General features: G+C 44.6%; 2 protein-coding genes across 8 annotated transcripts in view; both read right to left on the bottom strand.

The window, feature by feature from the left end:
• The window catches only part of LRRN1 (leucine rich repeat neuronal 1), a 467,756-nt gene that overhangs the window by 289,660 nt on the left and 157,008 nt on the right, over positions 1–21,088 (bottom strand). The window lies entirely within an intron of this gene.
• The window catches only part of LOC104320855 (contactin-4), a 348,268-nt gene that overhangs the window by 2,236 nt on the left and 324,944 nt on the right, over positions 1–21,088 (bottom strand). For 6 of the 7 annotated variants that reach the window (XM_069811804.1, XM_069811809.1, XM_069811810.1 and 3 more), the window contains 10 exons: positions 13,864–14,039; positions 11,253–11,373; positions 8,589–8,747; positions 7,689–7,838; positions 6,519–6,589; positions 4,449–4,683; positions 3,798–3,913; positions 3,152–3,338; positions 2,544–2,656; positions 811–979 (listed from right to left, as the gene is read on the bottom strand). In XM_069811804.1, coding sequence (XP_069667905.1) covers positions 811–979; positions 2,544–2,656; positions 3,152–3,338; positions 3,798–3,913; positions 4,449–4,683; positions 6,519–6,589; positions 7,689–7,838; positions 8,589–8,747; positions 11,253–11,373; positions 13,864–14,039 — 1,497 coding nt within the window. The remainder of the gene's footprint in view (positions 1–810; positions 980–2,543; positions 2,657–3,151; positions 3,339–3,797; positions 3,914–4,448; positions 4,684–6,518; positions 6,590–7,688; positions 7,839–8,588; positions 8,748–11,252; positions 11,374–13,863; positions 14,040–21,088) is intronic. The other variant, XM_069811811.1, reaches the window with a different exon arrangement.

Consider the following 21,088-nt stretch of genomic DNA (forward strand, 5'->3'; position numbering starts at 1 on the left):
GTTCAGCCCGATCAGAACCGGCATGTGTTCCTGCTCTCCTTCGCTCTCCTGTGTCTGCTGATTAAATTCCTCTGTATGGTTTATATAGCCACAGTGTACAACCATGGTGGAGATAATCCTGATCTCACCCAGGGTTTTTTACATTGCTGTAATTTTAATGCCATATTCCTGCATTGCAGAGGCTCCTGATTTAATGCAGCTTATAAACTGGGGCATTATTAATGGAAGATGGGACATGGAGATTTTGCAAAAGCAATGTTGTGTAATAAAATACTCTCTTTTCTGCTTGTTCTTCTACACAACCTCATTTCCCTAAATAAATATTTATGCATCCAACACACAATGGAATATGGCTATACAGTAGCCTTATAAATTTAAAAGCCTCTGAACACTGCATTTGGTATTTTGTTACAGTGAATTGCAGTGGAACAATATATTCAACATATATATGAGTATGGAAGTAAGAGAGTGGGAAGTGTCTAGAAATCTTAAATACAAATATAACTACTTATGATGGCGTTTCTTATGGTTTAATCTTGACTCATGATGAAATCAGATACGTGGGCTGGAATGACTCCTGGTCCCAGGTGAGTCTGGGTTTCAGCTCCCCGCCTGGGAGACGGCCAGACCTACAGCCCACCCCTGCTCAGCTTCAAGGCTCTGGTTCATCCCCATTTGTAGAAGCCAACGGCAACTGGGGTGAAGCAGGTCTGTCCCACCAGCGGGTGCGGAGAGGGGCTGGGGACGCTGGCTCCCCGCGGCTCGGCAGCTGGAGGAGCAGGCACGGACCCCAGTTCCTCCCGTCCTTACTTGATATCTTTGGAATTCGGATTTGTTCGCTGCTGCTGCCATCGCCCCCGTCGCTGAATGGCTTTATCTCTATGATGTAGTCCTCGTCGAACGGGAGGGAGAGCTCCACAGAGGTTTTATTCGTTTCTATTACGGACGTGCTGCTCTGCCTGTTCCACCTGTACAAAACCTGCAGCAAAGGGGAGAGAGAAGAGGAGGCAGAAACGGCAGAGACGCCCATTGCCCTAAGGGCATCCAGATCTGCTGCTGCTCTTTTCCTGCCTCTGATGCTCAGACACGCGGTCTGGTCACGGAGGGGCCATTCAAACCCCCCCCAGGGGTTTGTGCTGGGGACCCACACCAGCACCGCGGTGACAGAGCCCAGGCGGGGAGTTGACACTGGGAGGGGGGTGATGACAATGGGCAGCACCACATGAGGCCTCGGTACCTGGCAGAGCCCCTCAGTGAAATCTTTAGCTTGATCAAGCTAAAATAAGTCCCGAGGCTTAGGTAGAGAGGTCAAAATTTCTTACTATGTTTCTTCAGGAAACTGAGTTGGGGTATTTGATGCAGTGCCACGAACAGCTTCCCAGAATAACTGGCTTTTTCAAATTACTTTCTAAGATCTGGGAATTCTACTGATTTATATACGATTTCCAGGAGAAAAAAAAAAAAAGATGGGCAACGTTTTGCTGCACTTCAGGAAAGAAATCTGGCTGTGTTATCCTAACAGTAAGTTAAAAGAGAACTTTTTAGAAACCTACTAGATGGAGTTTGATTTTTCAGGGGGACGAGTCTCTCTCACCCCCTTTCAACTGACTTCTTAATTTGCATTTCAAACCTAAAACAAGTAGTGAAAACTTGGTCCAAACTGCTGAGGTTCATCTGAGGTTTTGACTAAAAACCCCGAGGAATTACTTATTTTTGATAATCCGATACAGTGCACCAAAGATACTTAAAAGTTAGTGCAGAGATTCAGGAGAGCTGGCACAGGCTTATAAAGCTGACGCTGCTGGCATTCCAGATTGTGAACAGAATACAAAGCATGTCCAGGTTCTTCATCGTTTCAAGCTTTGGTGGGAAACGTTTGCACAACTCAACCCTCAAGGCAACGGCTGGCAATTGCACACTGATGTCTTCTTTGGGCCAAATTAAACCCTTGTGTAAGGTGATAGAGCTGAATTCTTCCCAAGATTTCTCTCTAGTTAAATTATACCCTATTAAAACTGCTACTAATGAGGATTCTCTTTCTTTTCATTTTGGCTTTGCTTTCTGAAGAAAATGGGAGCTATTAAAAAAGCATTTTATTTATCTGCAATTAAGGAGTCAGCTACAGCCTTTGGAAGGTTTCCACCAAAGGCAGGAGAGCAGTCCTGCAGGTGGGAGCTTCAGAGGGAAGGGGCAGGTGAAGGTCCGTGGGCCGAGACCCGCACGGTTGCCTGCAGGGGTGAGCATCACTGGGGCGAGGGTGAGCAGCCAGCAGAACGTGCTCACCCTACACAGGTATGGCCTGTTTCTGGAGGAATGCTCCAGTTTTAACCGGGAAAACCATGCAAGTACCATGTAAAACACCTCGTCTGGTCTTACTGTAAACCCCAACTTGACAGTGGATTCATGGAAATATTCCCTATAGCCCAACACCAGAACCCAGCGACAGCTGAAGCGTCGTGAGGGTTCACTGCAGGACCAGGGGGTGGTGAGGGAGGTGGTGCAGGGCAGTGTTGTCCAGCTGCCTGTGCTGACAAAATACTCACTTTGTAGCCTCTCACTTCTGACTCGTTGTCCAGCGCTTTCACCTGGTCCCAGTTCAGTATGATCTTGGAGTCGGATGAATTCCATATGATGTTCCCAGGGGGCTGACTTGGTGCTATACCAAAATATACACAGCATTGTGTTACTTAGGAGCACCGTTTCCCAGCTGGATCCCTCCCAGTACCAGCGAGGCTTCTACCACCATAACTGAGCGTGCCCAGAGCCCTATTACTCTGGAAAGCTAATGAGCTGTTCCACTGATCTGTGTCCTCAAGGTCACAGGAGGTGTGACACAACACAGTGCTCTAAATGAAAAAAGGATTCAGTCAGTTGCTCAACATGCCTGAGACCAGAAGAAAAAAGCCCTCTTGAACAATGAGATAAATATTTAATTTTCCTGCACAGCTGTGATTTCAGTTTTGCATGCTCTGCTTACTTAACATGGGGAAGAGCCTCACAAAAAAGAAAAAAAAAAAGCTGGTAAGTCTTCTGCACAGAAACCTGGCAAAGAAAGTCTGACAGCTCCTTCAGACTCGAGAAAGCTTGAAAACGAGAGAGGGGAGTGCTGGCAAAAACCCTCCCAGGCAAGAGCCTCCTCACAAACACTCACGTGGCTTTTTGGTTGTGACATTGACCGCGGCACTGGAGGGGCCGGTCCCAGCCGTGTTGTACGCCCTGACTGCCAAGTGATACAGCGCGTTGCCTCTCAGGTTGCTGACTTTTGTAGACGTTTGATTGCCAACTGTTCGAATCCTTTTTGCGTTTTCTTCCTTTTCATCGTGTCTCCAACATCTGACCTGAGAAGCAGAGCAGGTACATGTCTACCTCCAGCTACGGGCTGGCAGCACCCGGTCACTTCCAGCGCTAACTCTGGCACTTCTGCCCAAAGTGCAAGTGCCACAGGGACAGATCCTGCACCCTGTTACAATCCCTTCTTGTTCCTTGCTAGAAGCCAGCCTGGCTGCAGCGCTCCCTCCGCAGGACCTCAGATGCTGCTTGGCCATGGAAGCGCATGCACGCAGGTTTCCCCCAGCAAGCTCTGCTATTTTCAGCCAGATCACACACAGAAAAATGTGTAATTCTTTACGGTGTGAGAGAAATCTCTGCGTACTGAAGAGACGAAAGGAAGCAAATACGCTGCGGGAACCCACCCGCCCCATGGCAGGCAGGAGCAGCACCGCAATGACTGCCCTGACGTTATCTCCGCGTCTCCTCAAGGCTTAGTACTGAAAGGATGCTGCGTTGTGTTTCCATACCTCATATCCCTGTATTCTTCCTTTGTGCTGGTTCTCCCAAGGGGGAGCCCAAGAAACTTCAACGTCTGAAGCAGAAAGACTTCTGGCCAAAACAGTGGTTGGGGCTCTCGTCGGCTCTGGGTAGAGGAGTTAAAAATAAAATTAAGAGTTTTCAATTTTATATTCAATTAGTCCCAGCCTTCAAGGGATTTATTTTCTTCATTGCACGAGAAAAGAAGCATGCGACCAAAACAAACTTTCACATTTCAAAATGATGGCCTGTCCGCCTGTGCCAGAAGGCACCGCTCCTCTACCTAAGAAATAATAAAATGTCATTACTAAACTCAACCCAGGATACCATGTACTGTAATTAGGACAAGAGGGAACATTTTCTAATCAGTGGACATTAATTCATATTAAATCTCAGCGGAATTCTTTCCAGATTATATATTACTTTCCCATTAATATCAAAAGATTTCATTACGATTAATGTTATTTTAATGACTATCAAAAGAATTAATCATGGCTCGCCATTTATTAAAAATCAGAGCAAGGATTAGGTATCAAAGGATATGTCAAGGTGGATACTAAACGCTTTCAGACCCGGTCAACCCCCGCCGCGTCCAGTGGCTGGGAGGAGGGAGAGGCGGTGGGGTGGGCTCCTGGTTCTACCTTCCTCTGCCGAGTAGACGACCGTCACGGGGCTGAAGGACCCTTCCCCCTTGTTGTTGTACACCCCGACTTTAACTTCGTAGGGAGAGAAGGGCGGCAAGGTCTCGTTGCGGAAGACGTATCTGGCGGCGTCCGGGGAGGCCACGACGGTCTGCATCCAGCTGACGGTGCCAAAGGGGCGGAAAGCCACCACATACCCAAAGCCGCCTCCGTTCTGCAGCTCCTCGGGCACTGTCTGTGGGCAGGCAGAACGTGAGAAACAGAACTTTCAGCAACAGCATGCATTTACCTCCCCGTCTGCGTGCTGGCCGTTGCCTCTTGGTCCTTCTGAAGCTACTGCCCTAAAGAGAGCGTTAGAGATGGGAGGCGGCTGGAGTCCTGCTTCGTGTCTAACCTGAATTCATCCCATCCCATCCCTGGTACAGCCTTGCTGCTCCGCGAGCTCCCTGTAGTCAGGGGGGAGCAGCACCTCCAGAAGACGCTTCGCCTAAGACTGAATTCACCTTTGTAGGTGCCCACCTTCCTTCACTGTCTAGATGGAACCTCCAGTAACTGTGAGTAATTTTCGGTGCTGCAATGACAAAGAGTCTGAGATGTTGGGGTGAACCAAGGACACGGTTCCTGCTTTCCCAATACACGTGCAGCTGCTCTCACGTCTTTGGAATCGCACGTGAAGCCCTGAAGAACGTATCTGGGCAATGTCCCAGCCAGCGCGGGGCTGGTGGTCCCTCGCTGGCCTGTTGCCACACGGTGACCCAGACCAGGTCAGCCCACTATCCGCAACCTGTATGGCGTGACCTGTTAGAGACCGCGACGGCAGGGAGCGACTAGTCACAAACGTGATGGAAAAGGGCACGTAAGTGCGAGGTAACAGCTGGAAGAAACAACCTGTCACCTCCAGGTCACTTCTGGACGCACTGACACTTCCTACTCTCAGGCTTGTAGCCCCCTAAAAGCTGCATCAAAACCATAAGCTTCAATATATTAAAATAATCTGCAATTATGGGCCACTCTCCCTCAGATGTCCACGGTGCTTAAGCATGTGCAGGGGTTACCTTTGGTGACTGCTTCTTACTGTGTATTGTAAGGCTCAAAAAATACACCAGACCATTAAAGAAAAGGCCTCTGGACATTTAAAAGAGTAAACTGACTGTTATATCAAAATACAAATTATGTTTTGTGCAAATTACAACTCAAATCAATGGCTGATGTTCTTGCTATGTGTGTTTTTGAAACATATTGCAGTATCTTTAGGAGACAACGGCGTAGCTAATTAGTCCAACGGAGGAGGGAATTTAGCACATTGAGCTGTGTGGTAAGGACAAAAACCCATTTATAGTTTTTTAATAACCTTAAAAATATCTCTGGCGATTCATTCTGCCAGCTTGGTCAGAAATAGTGCTAAGTGGAAGTGTTAGCATGTCTAGTGAAGTTCATTATTAGGAAAAATATGCCAGCTGCATCGCATCATAACATGAAAATATGAGCAGACAAATGACTAAAGTTCTAACCCTGACTGCCTTAAGGAATATTAAACATTTTTCATCTCTGTATCTCCTCTTGCTGCCTTTCATTAGCAGCAATGAAAGCCAGCATGCAACGCGTTGTGCTAACTCTTAACTATTTGCTGCCATATACCCCAGCGCAGGGATGAGGGATGAAGCTTGAGAGTCAGCCACAACAATTCTCAACCAGGTCAGGACATGCCAAGCCTGGCCTCACAGACTTTGTTTTATCCCTCAGGTAGTTTCTGCCCATCCACGTTTTGCTGTACGCGTACAGATGTGCTGAGAGTCAGGGAGAGCCGAGCTCGTGTCGAAGCAGCGACGCGCAGCCTGTTCCCCGTGGTCCCCTGCGCAGCGCTTCTCTGCTGGCTTCCTTGCACAGGGGCCCGGGGTGGGGAAGCCGTTTAGCTCAATTTTAATAGCTGGGCTATTTTTATCACACAATGTGGGCTTTTTTACTGCAAACCGTTTCAAATCTACAGATGCTTCCCCTGGGGTCTGAGGTGAAAGGGTGCATCTAGGTCAGAAACGTATTAATGTTCCTCTCGGTTTGGACTCTGCTTACCTCCCAAGTAATGACCAGCTCAGACTTGCTCCCTCCACCTCCGCTGACGTTAGCTGGGGTCACTTCAGGAACTGCAAAAAAAGATGCATAAGATGGACGTGACAACTTTGAAACCAGAAATGTTGAAATGGAACAGACTGATGCAGCAACAGGACTGTGCTGGCCTTCCCCTGCTGGGTAACAGAAACGCTATTAGGAAATGACTAATTTGCCATGGCAAACAGCACATTAAAAGTATGTCAATAATAGTATATTAAAAGTATGTCAATTAACTTGTGTATTCAGTCACTAATTGTTTAGTTTAAATATTTATTTTTCCTAAAAAAGGGCTTTTATTTATTTTCCTATTTCATATTCTGTTCCATTACAGGCTAAAAGAGAACAGAGGAGCCACCTACCAGGGGTTTCCCATAAACGAGGCACACATCCCTGCAGCCACCACGCTGAGCCTACACCTTGCCATGACCCCTTTCTGCCAGATCAAAAGACAGGGACAGCACCAAGGAGCAGTGAAGTTCTCACCGTTAAGCTGTGCCTGCAGCAGCATGAAGACACAGTGTGGTTCTAGGAGGCAGTGGTGTGTTTGGGAGAGGGTCGCAGAAGACAGACCTTCAGTAAGCCCATGAAATGATCCAACCCCACAGGGCAGCCCAGGGTGGTTTCTTGAAGGCTGATGGCCCACAGGGACGAGGTCCAAATTAATCCCAAGAACCACAGAAGCCCCCAGCATCAAGGTGCTGCCGACTCTCCAGCTGTGAAGCTCGAACTCCTGCTCTCAAGGTGCTGTAGCCTGTGCTCCAGAGTTTCCATCACACTGATCATGGGAAACCAGAGGGACTGCTCTCAGACTTCATCTCTCTCATCAATGGATACTGGGCAGTATTTTCCAAAAAAACCTGCCCAAATACCTTTTTTTTGAAAATCATTGCTTTCTTCAGGAAGAAGGGGTGAAGCCTTCCTATATATCCAGGACTCATGAAGTGAGCAAAAGAGCCTATCAGGAGCTGCACAACTTCTACTGCCCGTTCTGTGCACACTAGTAATGTGCCACGAGGGAGGAGAGCAATGGGCGCAGAAAGCGCTCCTCAGCTTCCTCCCATGCATCACATCTGTTAGCACCGACGAGCATTTATTCAACAAGACTTAACTCAGTTGCCCACCACTACTTACGAGCTTCTTCCGTTCTTCTTTTCTCTGAAGGTCTGCTGGGTTCTCCAATCCCGATCAGGTTGGCAGCCACTACTCGAAATTCATACTCGACCCAAGGGTTCAGACCCACCACTGTTGCTGTGAACGTCCTGCCATCGATGATCTCGGGAACTAGGAGACAGCCACAGTTAGGAATGCAACAAAACCCACTATAAGTATTAAAGACTGCTGAGAAGAGGTCATATCTGATACCCTCAAAAGTGAGGGATTAATGTAAATACAAAGTGAATAATGATTGATAAACCTTTTCTCATTTTTCTAACATTTTGTTAACTGCAAAGAAGTAAAAGAGGCGGCACTAAAACATTTGTGCTTTTAGCACAGAAATTCCTGCTATTAAAGAGTTTCTCCTAAATTGCCACTTTTTGAAAACAAAGTGTCAAGACAACAGGTTTAAAGGGTTTTTATTTTTCTCTTTTTAAAACACAGTCTTCCTTCTATTTAATGGTTACTGGAACAAAATTAACCTCTGACGGAATGAGCAATTACATCATGGGATTTTCCCCTCTATCAGGAAAATAATTCTACTTAAAGATAGGCCAGATGACACAGTCTGTCCCTGAGGGATGTCTTTATAAACCACAATTACTGTTGTATATCTCCAGTGCGGCAACAAAAGATAGGAATTCATTCCGTTTTCTCTTAAACATTCATGAGAAAAATGGATGAGTAATAGCACTGACTGGACCCTAAATCTTTGGGTTGCCAAACTTGGAACTAGTTAATAAGACCAGTGCTCTGCAGTCAATGAAATTACTTTTCTCTTCAGGGCGCAGAGCTGCTCCACTCGGCCCGTGCGCGGGTCCCGATGGATGTGTTTTCCATCGGCAGAGCTCTCGGGGGGTCAGGCGATGGACCTACCTGTGCTCACCGCTTGCCATCCCACCGAGAAGGGGGTTCTTGCTTGTACGACGTACATTGTGATAGGGCTGTGGTTGTCTGCTCCTGGCCTCCAGGACAGCTGAGCGGTGGTGTCGGTGATTTCATCTATTGTCACAGCTTCTGGTGGACCTGGGGGACCTGTTTGAAGAATTACAGGAGAGGGGTGCTTGGAGCTTTGCAGTGGCTCAAGGAAGGAGCACTCTGGTCTTCTTCCCTTACTCAGGACGGAGCCCCAGCTGTGGTTTAGCAGCTCTCGTTACCTAGCTGAGATCGGGAGGCATGGGGGAGAGACACAAACCCAGAGACCACCAGCTTTGCCTGCAGCCCCCAGGTGCCTCCACGTGAGCAGCAGAGCTGTGGCATGCCGACAGAGCAAGGCACTCAAAGCAGCACTCAGGATCGGCTCCGCCATCCCACGTCTGCTGCTTTAGGGCTGGCTGATATACAAGTACGATTTTTGGCTGCAGCGTGGATGCACCCCGAGGCTGGTGAAGAGCGAAGGACCTGCCTGTAATTAGCATCGTGTCCGAGTAGGGACCAACATTTTCTGTTTCACTTCTGGGTCCCTTTGAAGCAGTAAAGCGCTGTAGGACGTACCGATCAGAGAGAGGACCTCTCTCCTGTATCATATGGCCATTACTGTCAGTTGTCGTACCTGAGGTGAAGTCTCTCCCCAAAAGCTCCATCTCAAGCAAACTCTCTCGCTATTCACTCTGTGGACTAAAATTATTCTCATATGATATTGAGAGAGCTGGACCTGTTTAAGTATCTAAAATACCCTGAAACCTTCCAATATCCTGTCGATAAAATGAAAGTTTCAGCAGGTCTAGCCAGATTTAATTTCTCAGAAATTAAAAGTTTAAATTGTTTTGCTGGGGGGAGTAGCCATGCAATGCAGCCTCATGGAGCAGTCAGTCCTTTGCCCCCCCCCAAGTTACACCAGAGAAATGAAATTTCACTGGATCTGTTACTAATTACTTCTACTGCTTGGCAGAGGCTGAAACAAACTGTCTTCACTTCATGTCTTGGAATAACCATGGTTATTCCCAACATTTCAGAATATACTTCTTTGCAGGGTGCAGGCTACAGTAGGGCAAGAGAAGGAAAAATTATCAGTTACCAATTTACCAAATATTTTTGGGCTGCTGACAGTCACATGCTTCTTCTGTTCTGATGGCATGAGAAAATCCCATCCTGAACAAGTGGGCTGATCTGTGTGTACTGGTGCCAGGGGTTACTTCTGTATGCTCTTGTTTGATATTCCCTGACATAAATAATTGATTTTTATTCTAGTATCTAATCTCTTTATTAGTTTGACATAACTCCAATATTTAAAAACTTCTAAAAAAATATTCTGAAGGCTCTATTTATGCACCAGCTATTCAGCTGCCCCTCCAGTCTCACAGCCCAGGGATATTTCCCAATTTTCATGCAGTTGGTGAGACGGTACAGCACAACTCTCAGCGCAGCCATGGGACCACTGGCCTGAACGGAGACAGCCTCACTGATGTTTTTAGGGAGCGACAAGATCAGTATTTTTACCATCATCAAGAGTAATTTTCTTGTGAGAATTTAATGTTCCTCTTGTTTGTTTACAGAGCCAGCACTAAGGAAATTACCTAACCGAGGTGCCCATCAGCAGGCTGTTTTGAAATGTTTGTGCAAAACGAAAAAAAAATTCATCTGAAATCATGCTGCAGCAAAAACCCAAGAGTCAGCGTAACGGGGAGCCCAGGCAACCTCCCGGGGAGAAGAGCAGCGGCTTTGCTGCCTCCAGGGGCCCAGCTCTTTGTGTGGCACATGGCTAAGAATGTCTGCGTTCACACTCCTATGAGGGAAACGGGGTGAAAAGCGGAACAATATTATGAGGATAAGAGAAACACCCAGCTGGAGACAAGGGCGCATTTCTGAATGAAAGTTCAGGGCTAATCTTGCCCATTGTACTCTGGCACAGCTTTGATAAAGAGGGAATTTCTTACTTCTTTTTCATACTTTCCTCCTTTCACCGAGTTGCCCGAGAACTTAGGTTCCATGGAGAATGCGCAAACTATGATTTTGCTGGGGTCTACAAGAACTGAGGGTAGCAGATACAGAGCAGCACCAGTGTTTGCCTTTCTCAAAGCTAATGAGCAGGAAAATCTGCATCATACTTATTGTAAGGATCCAGACTCGGGTTAACTAGTTGCATCTCTGTTAAAGTCATACTTACAGATCACCTGTGTATGGTAATAAATAGATCTTGAAATATCAGTGAAGTTACTAAATCATGTTTATTCTAGAAATGGAACAATATTGCTGGGCAGAAATGCAGTGAATAAGCTGGATACTGTTTCTGCTGCATAGTTCATCAAATAAATGAGCTCAGTTGGTGCAAGTTTTGCATTCAGGACACGAACAGGTACTAGTGTGTTTATCTGTGCTGTGTGTCTGTTGTACGAGTATGTATATATGAAAGAATCTTTATATGCACTGTTTGAGAATGTACTGTGAACCCCAGTGTGTACTTAGAGCTTATTTCTTAGATTAATTACAAGATGCTAGGATCTCAATGAAAGTCTCCAAGCCCAGGAATTGTCTTACCAGCAGCAGAAGATAGGAAAAAAAAAAAGAAATTTTACAACAACAGTAACAAAATTCAAATACCTCTTACAATCAGGTCTGCAGCAGCCGATAGCTTGTCCACACTTGTTTGCACCATGCAGACGTATTTCCCAGCATGCTTCAGCTGGATGCTTCTGATCATCAAATCACCAGCTGAATCCTGCTGATAAAGTAGGGAAAAGTGGTTACAATTACTTTTTAATGAGCGCTAAACATCATTATCACATGAAGGACACTGTGACTAATGGATTTACTTTACACTGGCTGATGAAAACATTAGTAATGCAAGCCATGGCCTATTAAAATCATGTGAGTCTGCCTTGAAGATAAAAGCAGGAGCGTTTCTAAAATTATGGCTCCTACAAGGGGCAGGGGAGCCTGGTTTGGGTCCGTTAAGCACTTTCCCCGTTAAAACAATGTGACAAAGCTTATGTAGGGCAGGTTCGCTCCGATTCCTCCTTTCTCTCTCCGGATATCCAATCTATAGCCTCTCTGGTATTCAGATGCCCAAGTTGTGTCTACATCTATTTCGTAAGTGAAAACCAGCCCAAATTATGAGACATCTGCAATAGTTTCACGGCTTTGTATTATGGCCAGCATTTTGATTGCCCGGCATTTTTGTGCTAAAGATCATGAGAACAGCACTCTCCGAGGAAGTCTTGCATCACCTAACAGTGGTAATTTGTTTTCCAAATGCCAAGTACATGTCTGATTAACTGTTGAATAGAACTAATTAGGTTTCTGTATGTACAGGAAGCTGAAAACTCTCTCTAAATTTTTCTCCAGACACAAAGCATTCGATACATTAGAAATCTCAGGGTAACCTTGTGGTCGTCGCTTCTGACTGAAGAATATTAATAAAGTTTGTAATTTTAGCTTTGCAGGCCAATCAGGCACAGTCGCCAGGAAGAGCCGTTGCTGCTGATGTGCGCCCTAGGCATCAATCTTTAAGTGCATCTTTTAATGATTCTTTTTAGGGATAACAGCAAGGCTTGTAAATCATATTTCCTTTTCCTTTCAGCATTAAATTTCACTCCTGACAAATGTAAACACAGACTGCCAGTCTGCCTGAAACCCAGTGGAGCATGAGTCTCTGTAAAACCTCCCTTAGAGCAACATGCAAAACCCTTTCCAGCTTTCTACCTCTGCTGAAAATTTGTTGCATTTCTTTCCTTCTTTTTCTTGCTACCTTCACCCAACAGAAGTGGAAAAAAAATTCATTAGGAAGGATGAGAAAACATTTTTAAATCGCAGATAAGTTAGAAATTAAACTCCCCAAGTCCTGCCTAATATGCAACGGGCTAAACTAGATGAAATCTGAACTGCAAAGGAAAACATTATGGTTACAAAGGAAAGCAAACTTTTCATCCATCTTTCAGACATAGCCTGTGAAATTGCTGCTCCTCTTTCAGTAAAAATTATTTGGAAATTACTTTTAGTCAGAAGAATGGCATGAGAACCTGGGGCAGGTCTGACAGACGTGCTACCTTCTCGTGTGAACCCCCTTTCTAATAGATGGTGTCCTGAGGTACCTCCTATGGCACTGACCCTCTCCGATTCCAAAAACTCATGCCACGACACCTTCAGGAAATCTAAAACTACGAGAAAAGCTGAAACAACCTGCACTTTACAACTGAAGAAAGAGCAGAGAAAATCAAGCAGGGAAGGACCATCACAGGCATCCTTACTTTGCTGCAGGCTCTCTGGTCCTAAACCTTCCTGAAGAGGCAGAAAATGGCAAATGACCCAAGCAGATTTTCCCCTCTCCTAACGAACGAAAGTAATTCCTACCTTCACTACCTTTTCTTCCCTGTACCTGCCACTTGACCATGGCCTTGAGCGACAGCGGTGCCCAGGGCTGTATTTAATGGGCAGTTTAACCATCTTTTCACACCTGACTCTTCTCCTAGCTATCGGATTTCCATAAACATGATCTTTTCAACCTCCAACCAAACAATTCTCTGGACATTGCAAAAGTTTGCATTGTCAGTGGGTACTGACTGGCTTTCCCATAAACAACCAACCAACCCACCCAAAGAGACCAATGTGACATTGCCAGGAAATGTGCACAGATAACATGGAAAAGAAATGTCATCTCTGATGGTCGGTGATGTTTGTAATACTATGCAGGTTATTTTGTGTAGAGCAAAAATACTAATTCTAAGCATGTGGTCACAAGGGGAGGACACAGAGACAGATGAACATGCCAACAAACACCGCCTGAACAAGTTTGAGGATATCCTCTGACTTCCCGCTATTTTCTGTATAAATACAAAGTTCTACAATTGGCTACATTTACATTTCTTTCACTGTTACAGCCAGAGAAAAACTATTATGGCCTTCTTCCTTGAATGAGAAGGCAGTTTTTTTGCAATGAGAAAACATATTATAGGTCTTCTGACATGCATCCCACTGCAATGTGAACACATCGTTCATGCAAGCAGATTTAAGTCACATCATTAAGAAATCATAACAATTCTACACCATCTATAATGAAGTAGTATACTGGCAATGTTCATCTTCCCAGTCTGTAAGACACAAGATAACATCTCCTACTATTAACTTAGTCAAGTCCATTCCTTCTGTTAGTAGCCTTTTTCTATGTTACCTACTTTTATTACTGTCAGGAGATTGCTTTAGTATTAATACTTACCCCTCCAACTCTTTCAAAGTGATCCCCATCTTTTTCAAAGTCTATCAGGTGTCCATTAAACGACCAGGTAAACATGATATCTAGTGAGTGATCGTGAGATACCTGACAAGGCAAGACAATGCTTTCTCCAACAGTGACATCCATGCTGAAAGGTGACACCATAACCCGGGTTGGATCTACAAACAACAAGGAAAACAGAGCGGGGGGAAAAAAACATTAATCCTGTCCTCCTGAGAAATGGAGAGACATGTAGAGCTGAAAAAGATCCGAAGCAGTCTAGCACAACTGCAGCATTGCCACCAGAACTTGAAGAATTTGCAGTGATCGCTTAGGAAGATCCTTAATGCAACAAGTGAACTATCACATCTTTGATTTTATCCTCTGATCCCTTTCTCCTTTTGTTGGATTGAAACACTGTTAATAAATCCTCCAGAATCCTCTTCTAGCCACCGTCCAGATGAACAAGGAGAAAAGAAAAGGCTGAAAAAGAGTGCAGCAGATCTGAAAGGCTTAGGTAAAATTTTTGAAAAGCTTGGGAGATCAGAAATTATTTTATTTGAATCTTCTTACTTCAAAGATTTGTTTCACAGTCATACATTGCTCAGAATGGTTATAAGAACCCCTATTTTGTTGTTCCTAAATTAAATGCTGCCTTAAGAAAACTCTCACAATGTGAAATCTCTAAAACTGGAATGAAGAAGAGTATATTAAAAACGTGAGTGATATCTGCTTGGACCTGGAAAGGGAAGATTAGACATTATTGTTGTATGTTATGTTTACTGAAAACTCAGTGCTTGTTTAGAATACTGGTCATGTTCTCTGTCTGATTGTTTTATGTTTTAAATCCAGGTAGTTTTCTTTGCTTGAGGAGGGCCCACACAGAGAATAAATTATGAGTGACACCAACCAAACCTTTCATACCATGGAAACCAAAACTCTGCCCCAATAAGTCAAGTCCTGTAGTAACGTCAGACAGAAGGGTTTTGGGGTAAGACGTGGCTCTGGGTGCAGTAACTCCTCTGCCTGACGTGCGGCTGATTTGGGTCAGTCAGTAGGTCAGACTCACTTTTTAGGACCTCTGTGGTCTTACATGAGATGTCACTGACCTGTTGAATAAGAACTGAGCCAGTATTTTGGGGATGTGAAGCAGAAGAAAGGTGAGAAAGGGCATTGTCCTAAACACGACATTCCTAAAGGAAAGCCCCCAAACCTGCAGGTATCTGTGATGTAGCAAGTTCTGTCTGTTAAATATGGGCAGCAGCACGGAGCAGCTCCACCTTGGGCTTGAGGACTAATCCCTTATTCGCAGCTGGAGTTCACATGGAGCCTTTACCACTGGTTTAATTGTCTATTTTTCACTTTAGTCGTGCAGTACGGGCAAAATGGTGGCACAGAAAGATGAGCCATGACACATTATGCAGACTTCAGCTCCTCATCTGTGCCCGTGAATTCCCTCTGCCTCTAAAGTTAACATTTGTCTTTCATTTCTGTTGACAAAAATGCCGTAATTTTTTTCTACAGGGCCTCAGAGGAAATGAAAAGGAGAAAAAATATTGCTTAACAATGAGACTGAAAGTGTGAAAATCATATACAGATAGATATTTTTGCTTATTCCAAAAGTCTATTCTGCACAGCTGTCATGCTAAAATACTACGAGCATTATTCATTCTCTGGTATATGAAACCAAAATCTTAAGTACTTCTTCCAGCAAGTATTGGCCAACTGCTTAATTCTCTGCTAAAATACTAAGGATACAGCAACAAAGATATGCACTGGGCAGAACTACTCACCGAAATTCAGGGGATACAAAGCTGTTCCTGGGTTTTCAGAGACCTTACCAGAAGTGTACAGGAGGTGGTGAAAAAGATTGCATCGCTGACTATATAGGCTTCAGATCAAGTCCTCAGGGACGTGGCTGTATTATCTTGGACAAATTTAATTCATCTGTATTTTGGTTTCACTTCTAACAAAATAGAGTAACTCTTAGCAGATCCACAATAGGTGCTATGATCCTTAACTAATTAATACAAGCATTTGAAATTTCTCAGGTATAAGCAGCGTTAAGTGCACATTACTAAAATAATGCTTAATTATTGCCTAGACTTATGACATTGTTTTTGTGTAACTAACTGACGTATCAGGATTTTACAGTCGCTTGGGATTGCTACTACTGAAACTCAAGAAGACCCAGAGCATCCCAAGCTTGGGATGCTACAGAAATGCCTGCACCTGCAGTAGGGCTCAGGCACAGAATCACTTACTGAAATTCCTTTCAGCATCAGCAGTTCATCCTCTGCCCTGCTCAAAGCCCGTATGAAATATTTATGAAGGACTTGACTCTGAGATGAAATGGGTGTCTCCCACAAAGCCCTGAGCTCTCCTACATGAGTCCCGCAATGATCCGTGTAAGCTCTAGTCCTTAACAAGTGTCAGCACCGAGGTTTTGCTGTAGGTAACCCTCGCCTCCACAGAACTTTCTGCAAGAGATGAGAAGTCCACACCATAAATCTGATTCTTCCTGCAGCAATGCATATAAACAGTTTATAAATGTACGAAGAATGAAACATGGGTGTTTACTAAAGACCTGCTTTCCAGAGCAGCTTAGCACAGCTCTTGTGGATGCTGTAGGAACTGCAAGTGCCGGGTGCCTCCAAAAATCAGACCCCCAGGTTTCAATCCAGGCATGTCAAGAAGCATTGCAATCTAATAGCTGAACATACCAGGTTATGGGAACGGCTGGTACAGCTTGGTGACGAACCACGCGCAGGGGGGGCTCTGCCCCAGGCCATGCTCAGCTCAAGCACGAGCCCCCCTGGTGCACTTTACAAATCACCCCAAGGAGAATGCTTACCCATCTCTTCTCAAGGACTGGGAAAGCTGAAAACCAAAAACATCCCTCCCTCCTTTAATAACCCTCGCAGAGCAGCAAATGGAAAATGTTATTCAGAAGCCAATTGAGGGCAGCCGAGTGTAGGCACACCTTGGCGATACACAGCCAAGTGGTAATCAAAATTATTAGATTTGCATTTTCAAAACCTGTAACATCAGGCACTTTTTAAATTACGGCGAGTGCTTTAATGACACCGAAATCATGTTGGTTAGCATCCAAGTCAAAAATTAAAAAAAAGGATTGTTTTTTTCTGAGCTAGCTACTCATTTATTTATTGTCCACTTGCAAGGCAAGAGAGGCAGTCTAGGGAGACAGATACTACAGGAGAGCTGGTCTTAGTGCCCTGTTACTGTCCTGTCCCCTCTACATGCAGGTTATTTTCCTTGGATGTCAAGGACAGTTAATTTAAAAAAATAAATGTGATTTTGGTGATATTTTTGAGCTGATATTCTCCTTTGGAGCACTCTGGTGCGTTTTGAGATCGTTTTAAAAATACGGCTGAAAGATTCAGTTGCAGATAAAGGGTAAGAATTTCTATTAGTACCGTCACCCCTTACAGCTGCCTGCAGGTTTCTGAGCCCTCCACAGAGGGAAGCAGCGCCTGGCACTTCCCAGCTCTCCTTCAGAAAGAACAGACAAAAAGCAAGGAAAATTGGTCCAGGTCAGCTCTGAAAAAGTTCATCTGGCATTACTGAGAAGTTTTTAGAGGAAAAATAAGTGAATGCTGCATGCTAACAGGAACGCTCTCAGGAGATGAAAAAAGCCCTCTGTCATCAGCAGGTAAAATAATCTGGTTTTTCATCCCAAATAGGAAACAGCGAGGGAAGAAAATAACTACACTATGCACGCAAACACATTCAGTAGGTGTCCTGTCCGTACAGCAAACGCAGCGACAGCAGACTTTACACTGCCCTGGGCTTGGCTTTGCTGCAGAGAAAGAGGAGACCTTTTCCTGAAGGGCAGGAGCAAAGCAGGGCTTATGGGCTGTGCTGGGATGGAACCTCTGCAGACTGGTTGGTGCTTTGTCTGTAGGTGTCACTGAAGGCTCAGGGAAGCAGGGAAGCATCCTCCCAGCCTTCCTTTCATGCCAGCATTTTCAGGAACACACTTGGTGTGACAGAAACAGCACTTTCTTTGCTTCACGTGTGGTTTTCCTTGCATGCCAGCCAGGCTGGCGGCTCACGGAGCGGCTCAGCTTGCACCTCGTCGTCAGAGCCGAGATGGTTTGAGCAGCGTGAAAGCTCACGGGATGGTCCTCAGCTGGAGCGGATCCGTACTGCCGCACGGGACAGCTCGGGATGCCACCGCCATCGGCTCCGGCCTCGCTAGCGGGGTGCACTGAGGCTCTCTGAGCTTTTCTTACCTATCTCCTGCGTTGCGTCCCTTAGTATTATTGCTGCAACGTATTGCAGAGAATTCAGTGTAATTCTGACAGGTTTAATGTCTTTGGCTTATATTACAAGAGATTTTAACAAAGTTCTCTTGCTAGCTTTCAGTTTGTTAGAAGAAACGGAGCTCAGCAGCACTTCCCATGCGTACGAAGGCTGTAATTGCGTCGCTTTTGTCCCTCATCCCCCGCTAAAGGGAGCCTGACATCAGCTGTTAGCGCTGCCTGCATTTTGCATCTCATTTCGGGAAGCTGTGATGCATTTCTGAGCTGCAAAGCAGCAGGCTGCAGACATCACTGGTATGGTCTGAATGTAACAATTATCCAATCTGAAAAGAAACCATCCCACCCTGATTTTCTATTGATTGGGTGTCCATTAGGAGGGATTACTTGTTTAGGGTAAACAGCTTTGCGTCGCTGCGTTTGCTCATTGTAGCTCATGCAGTGCGATGTTGTGTCATATTGATCTGGAGGACATGACACAGTGGGACACAACCTACAGTGGCATGACATAAGTGACATAAAACAAATCAGGGACTGACACTCAGAGATAATGCCTTTAAAAAAAAAAAAAGGTCAGTCCAGAGCATGCAAATACTTTCTGAATGATACAGGAGGACCAGGGCAAAGTGAGAAGCGATGTCGTGTATATTGTGCCCATCAGCAAGATTTCAACTGACCGGAGGGTTTTTTTCCACCTAGAGACAGGCAGACCTGTCTGCATTAGATGGCTACTCAGCGTCCCGTTTCCAAATGTGCTCATTTCCAATTTGGCTCAGCTGTGGAGGCTGTGTGCTCTGCTCTGCTGGGAAGGGATTCAGTGATGCTAATAACTGCAGTGCCTTTCATTTAAGGCTATCAAAGTGCTTAGTAAACAATGAGATATGCTTTGCCAGCCCTGGCTGCTGAAGGAATATAGAGTATTTTACTACAATAAAAGATTGAACTGTAGCATGCTCAGGAGATACCGCTCCTGTTGTTGGCCTCAGATCAGTGGAATCGAGCATCTCAGAGAAAAATGAAGAAAAAGGAGATAATGCCAGCATTTCCAATGCTGGTTTCTGAAACCTGCGCACCTAATACCTAAATACTTATTTAGACATCTATCCTGGCATAGAGGAGGAGGTCAAAGGAGAATGAAGAGAAGGCAATACTCAAGTTTTGACACATTTATCCAGGGTAAAAAACTGAAGAAATCAGAACTCCTCTCCAAAACTTAACTGTGCCTTCAGACTGTTCTGCTTACAAGGAAAAATTTCTAAGATCTTGCAAAGGCTTATTCCTCCTTTCTCCTTCCAGCCTTGCCCATTTCACTTTATTCAAGATTTGTTTGCACGTTTTGTAAAAGATCCTCCATTGAAGGTCTGCAGTATAGGTCCCTCGCCCCTTTACTCTTTTGCCTAAATAGGAAAAATCTGTTGTAAATATTCATGGCTTTGGAGGGGAAAGTATTGCAAATGGACACAAATCAGCCAGTGAAAACTGCAACAGCTGCTTACAGACAGAAGAAACATGGTCTGGTTCTTTAAGTGGAAAAAAGAAAAGCAGTGTTTGTTTTTGCTGAGGGATATGTACATTTTCGTCAAGTACGTAAGAAATATTAGTATCCCACCTATTATACTCAGAGGGCATGTCCGAGTTAAACAGCAGCAAGCAGCTCAGACGCGTAATGGCCAGAGCGGCTGCTGCAGAATGCAGAGAGGCGGACATTTATTCCAGGCTGGACAAGAGGAGACCATATAGTCCAAAGCCATTTCAGCATATGAGGCTCTGACTCTCTGCATCGTGTATTGTGATAGGAGCACGCCAGGGCATCTGTTAGCTTTTTAATGAAAGCCAGTGTGGGTGACAAGGTAATTTCAGGTTCAAGCATGAATGCTCAAGTGCAAGAGTTTATGTTCAATTACCAGATGCTTCAAACAAGCAGCTAAGACAAAGGCAAGCGATGCCAAGCACACACGGCTGCATCCAACGCGAGAGAAAACGGACAGAGCGCTGCTTTTCCGCGGGCTGAATTTCCATTCATGTTGCTGATATTCATTATGTGGACCTAGGCAGATAAGCAGTAGTTTCAAGTTTGATTAACCATCTAATTACCTAAGTCTCTTAAACAGCCATTAGTGTTACAATGCTCAAGATCTAGCTACATTTTTTCCTTATTTGCATAAACCATTTCACATACAAGATTTTAAAACAGGTTTTTTCCTGTAGATAAACTATAACTTGAGCATTTGGGACTCACTTTTTCTCTTTTTGGAATACCAGCATGTTGACTGTTTTCATTGTGGTTTTTATCAGAGGCAGTTAATAAATGCATTGCAGACCAATGTCCTCTATTTGCAATGACATTTTACATTATTGTATTGATTTCAAGGCAAATCATGTCTGGAGATAATAAAAATCAATCTTGGAGGTGGAATCATCTGTTTTCTATGAGCAACCGAAGAATCAAAGTCCAATACATGAATACTCAAATGTGCTCTAATGTTTCTTTCTCTTCTACTTGTGAATGAAACATTTATCCAAGACCATAAAGTCAAAAGCATCTGAGACTTGACTAGCTAAACTTCTGGGAGCTCTTAGCGCTCCAGGCACCATCAGACACTATGAGAAATGCTGAAGAGAGGAAAATATGATCCTGAACTAAAGAGATTAATAACTGATGAATAACTGAACACACAGTACGACTTAGCATAGCAAACTACAGCTATCTTAATAAATTCTTTGAGTACTTTGTGGGGTATGGCCAAAATTAAGATTAAAATGGGGAAAGGCTAAGTATTTGCAGTATTTGGCCTGTACAATATCACAGAGGTGAGCTGTGATGAGTCACATATATGCTTTCAGGAAGAAGCACATGGCTCTTACGCCAATATAACTCTTCTTTTCCATATAATCAGCTATTATACATGTGCTCTTGCAAGACAAGTAACTGATTTATATGGCAC

This window comes from Haliaeetus albicilla, chromosome 24, assembly GCF_947461875.1.
Source record: "Haliaeetus albicilla chromosome 24, bHalAlb1.1, whole genome shotgun sequence".
Lineage (NCBI taxonomy): Eukaryota > Metazoa > Chordata > Aves > Accipitriformes > Accipitridae > Haliaeetus > Haliaeetus albicilla.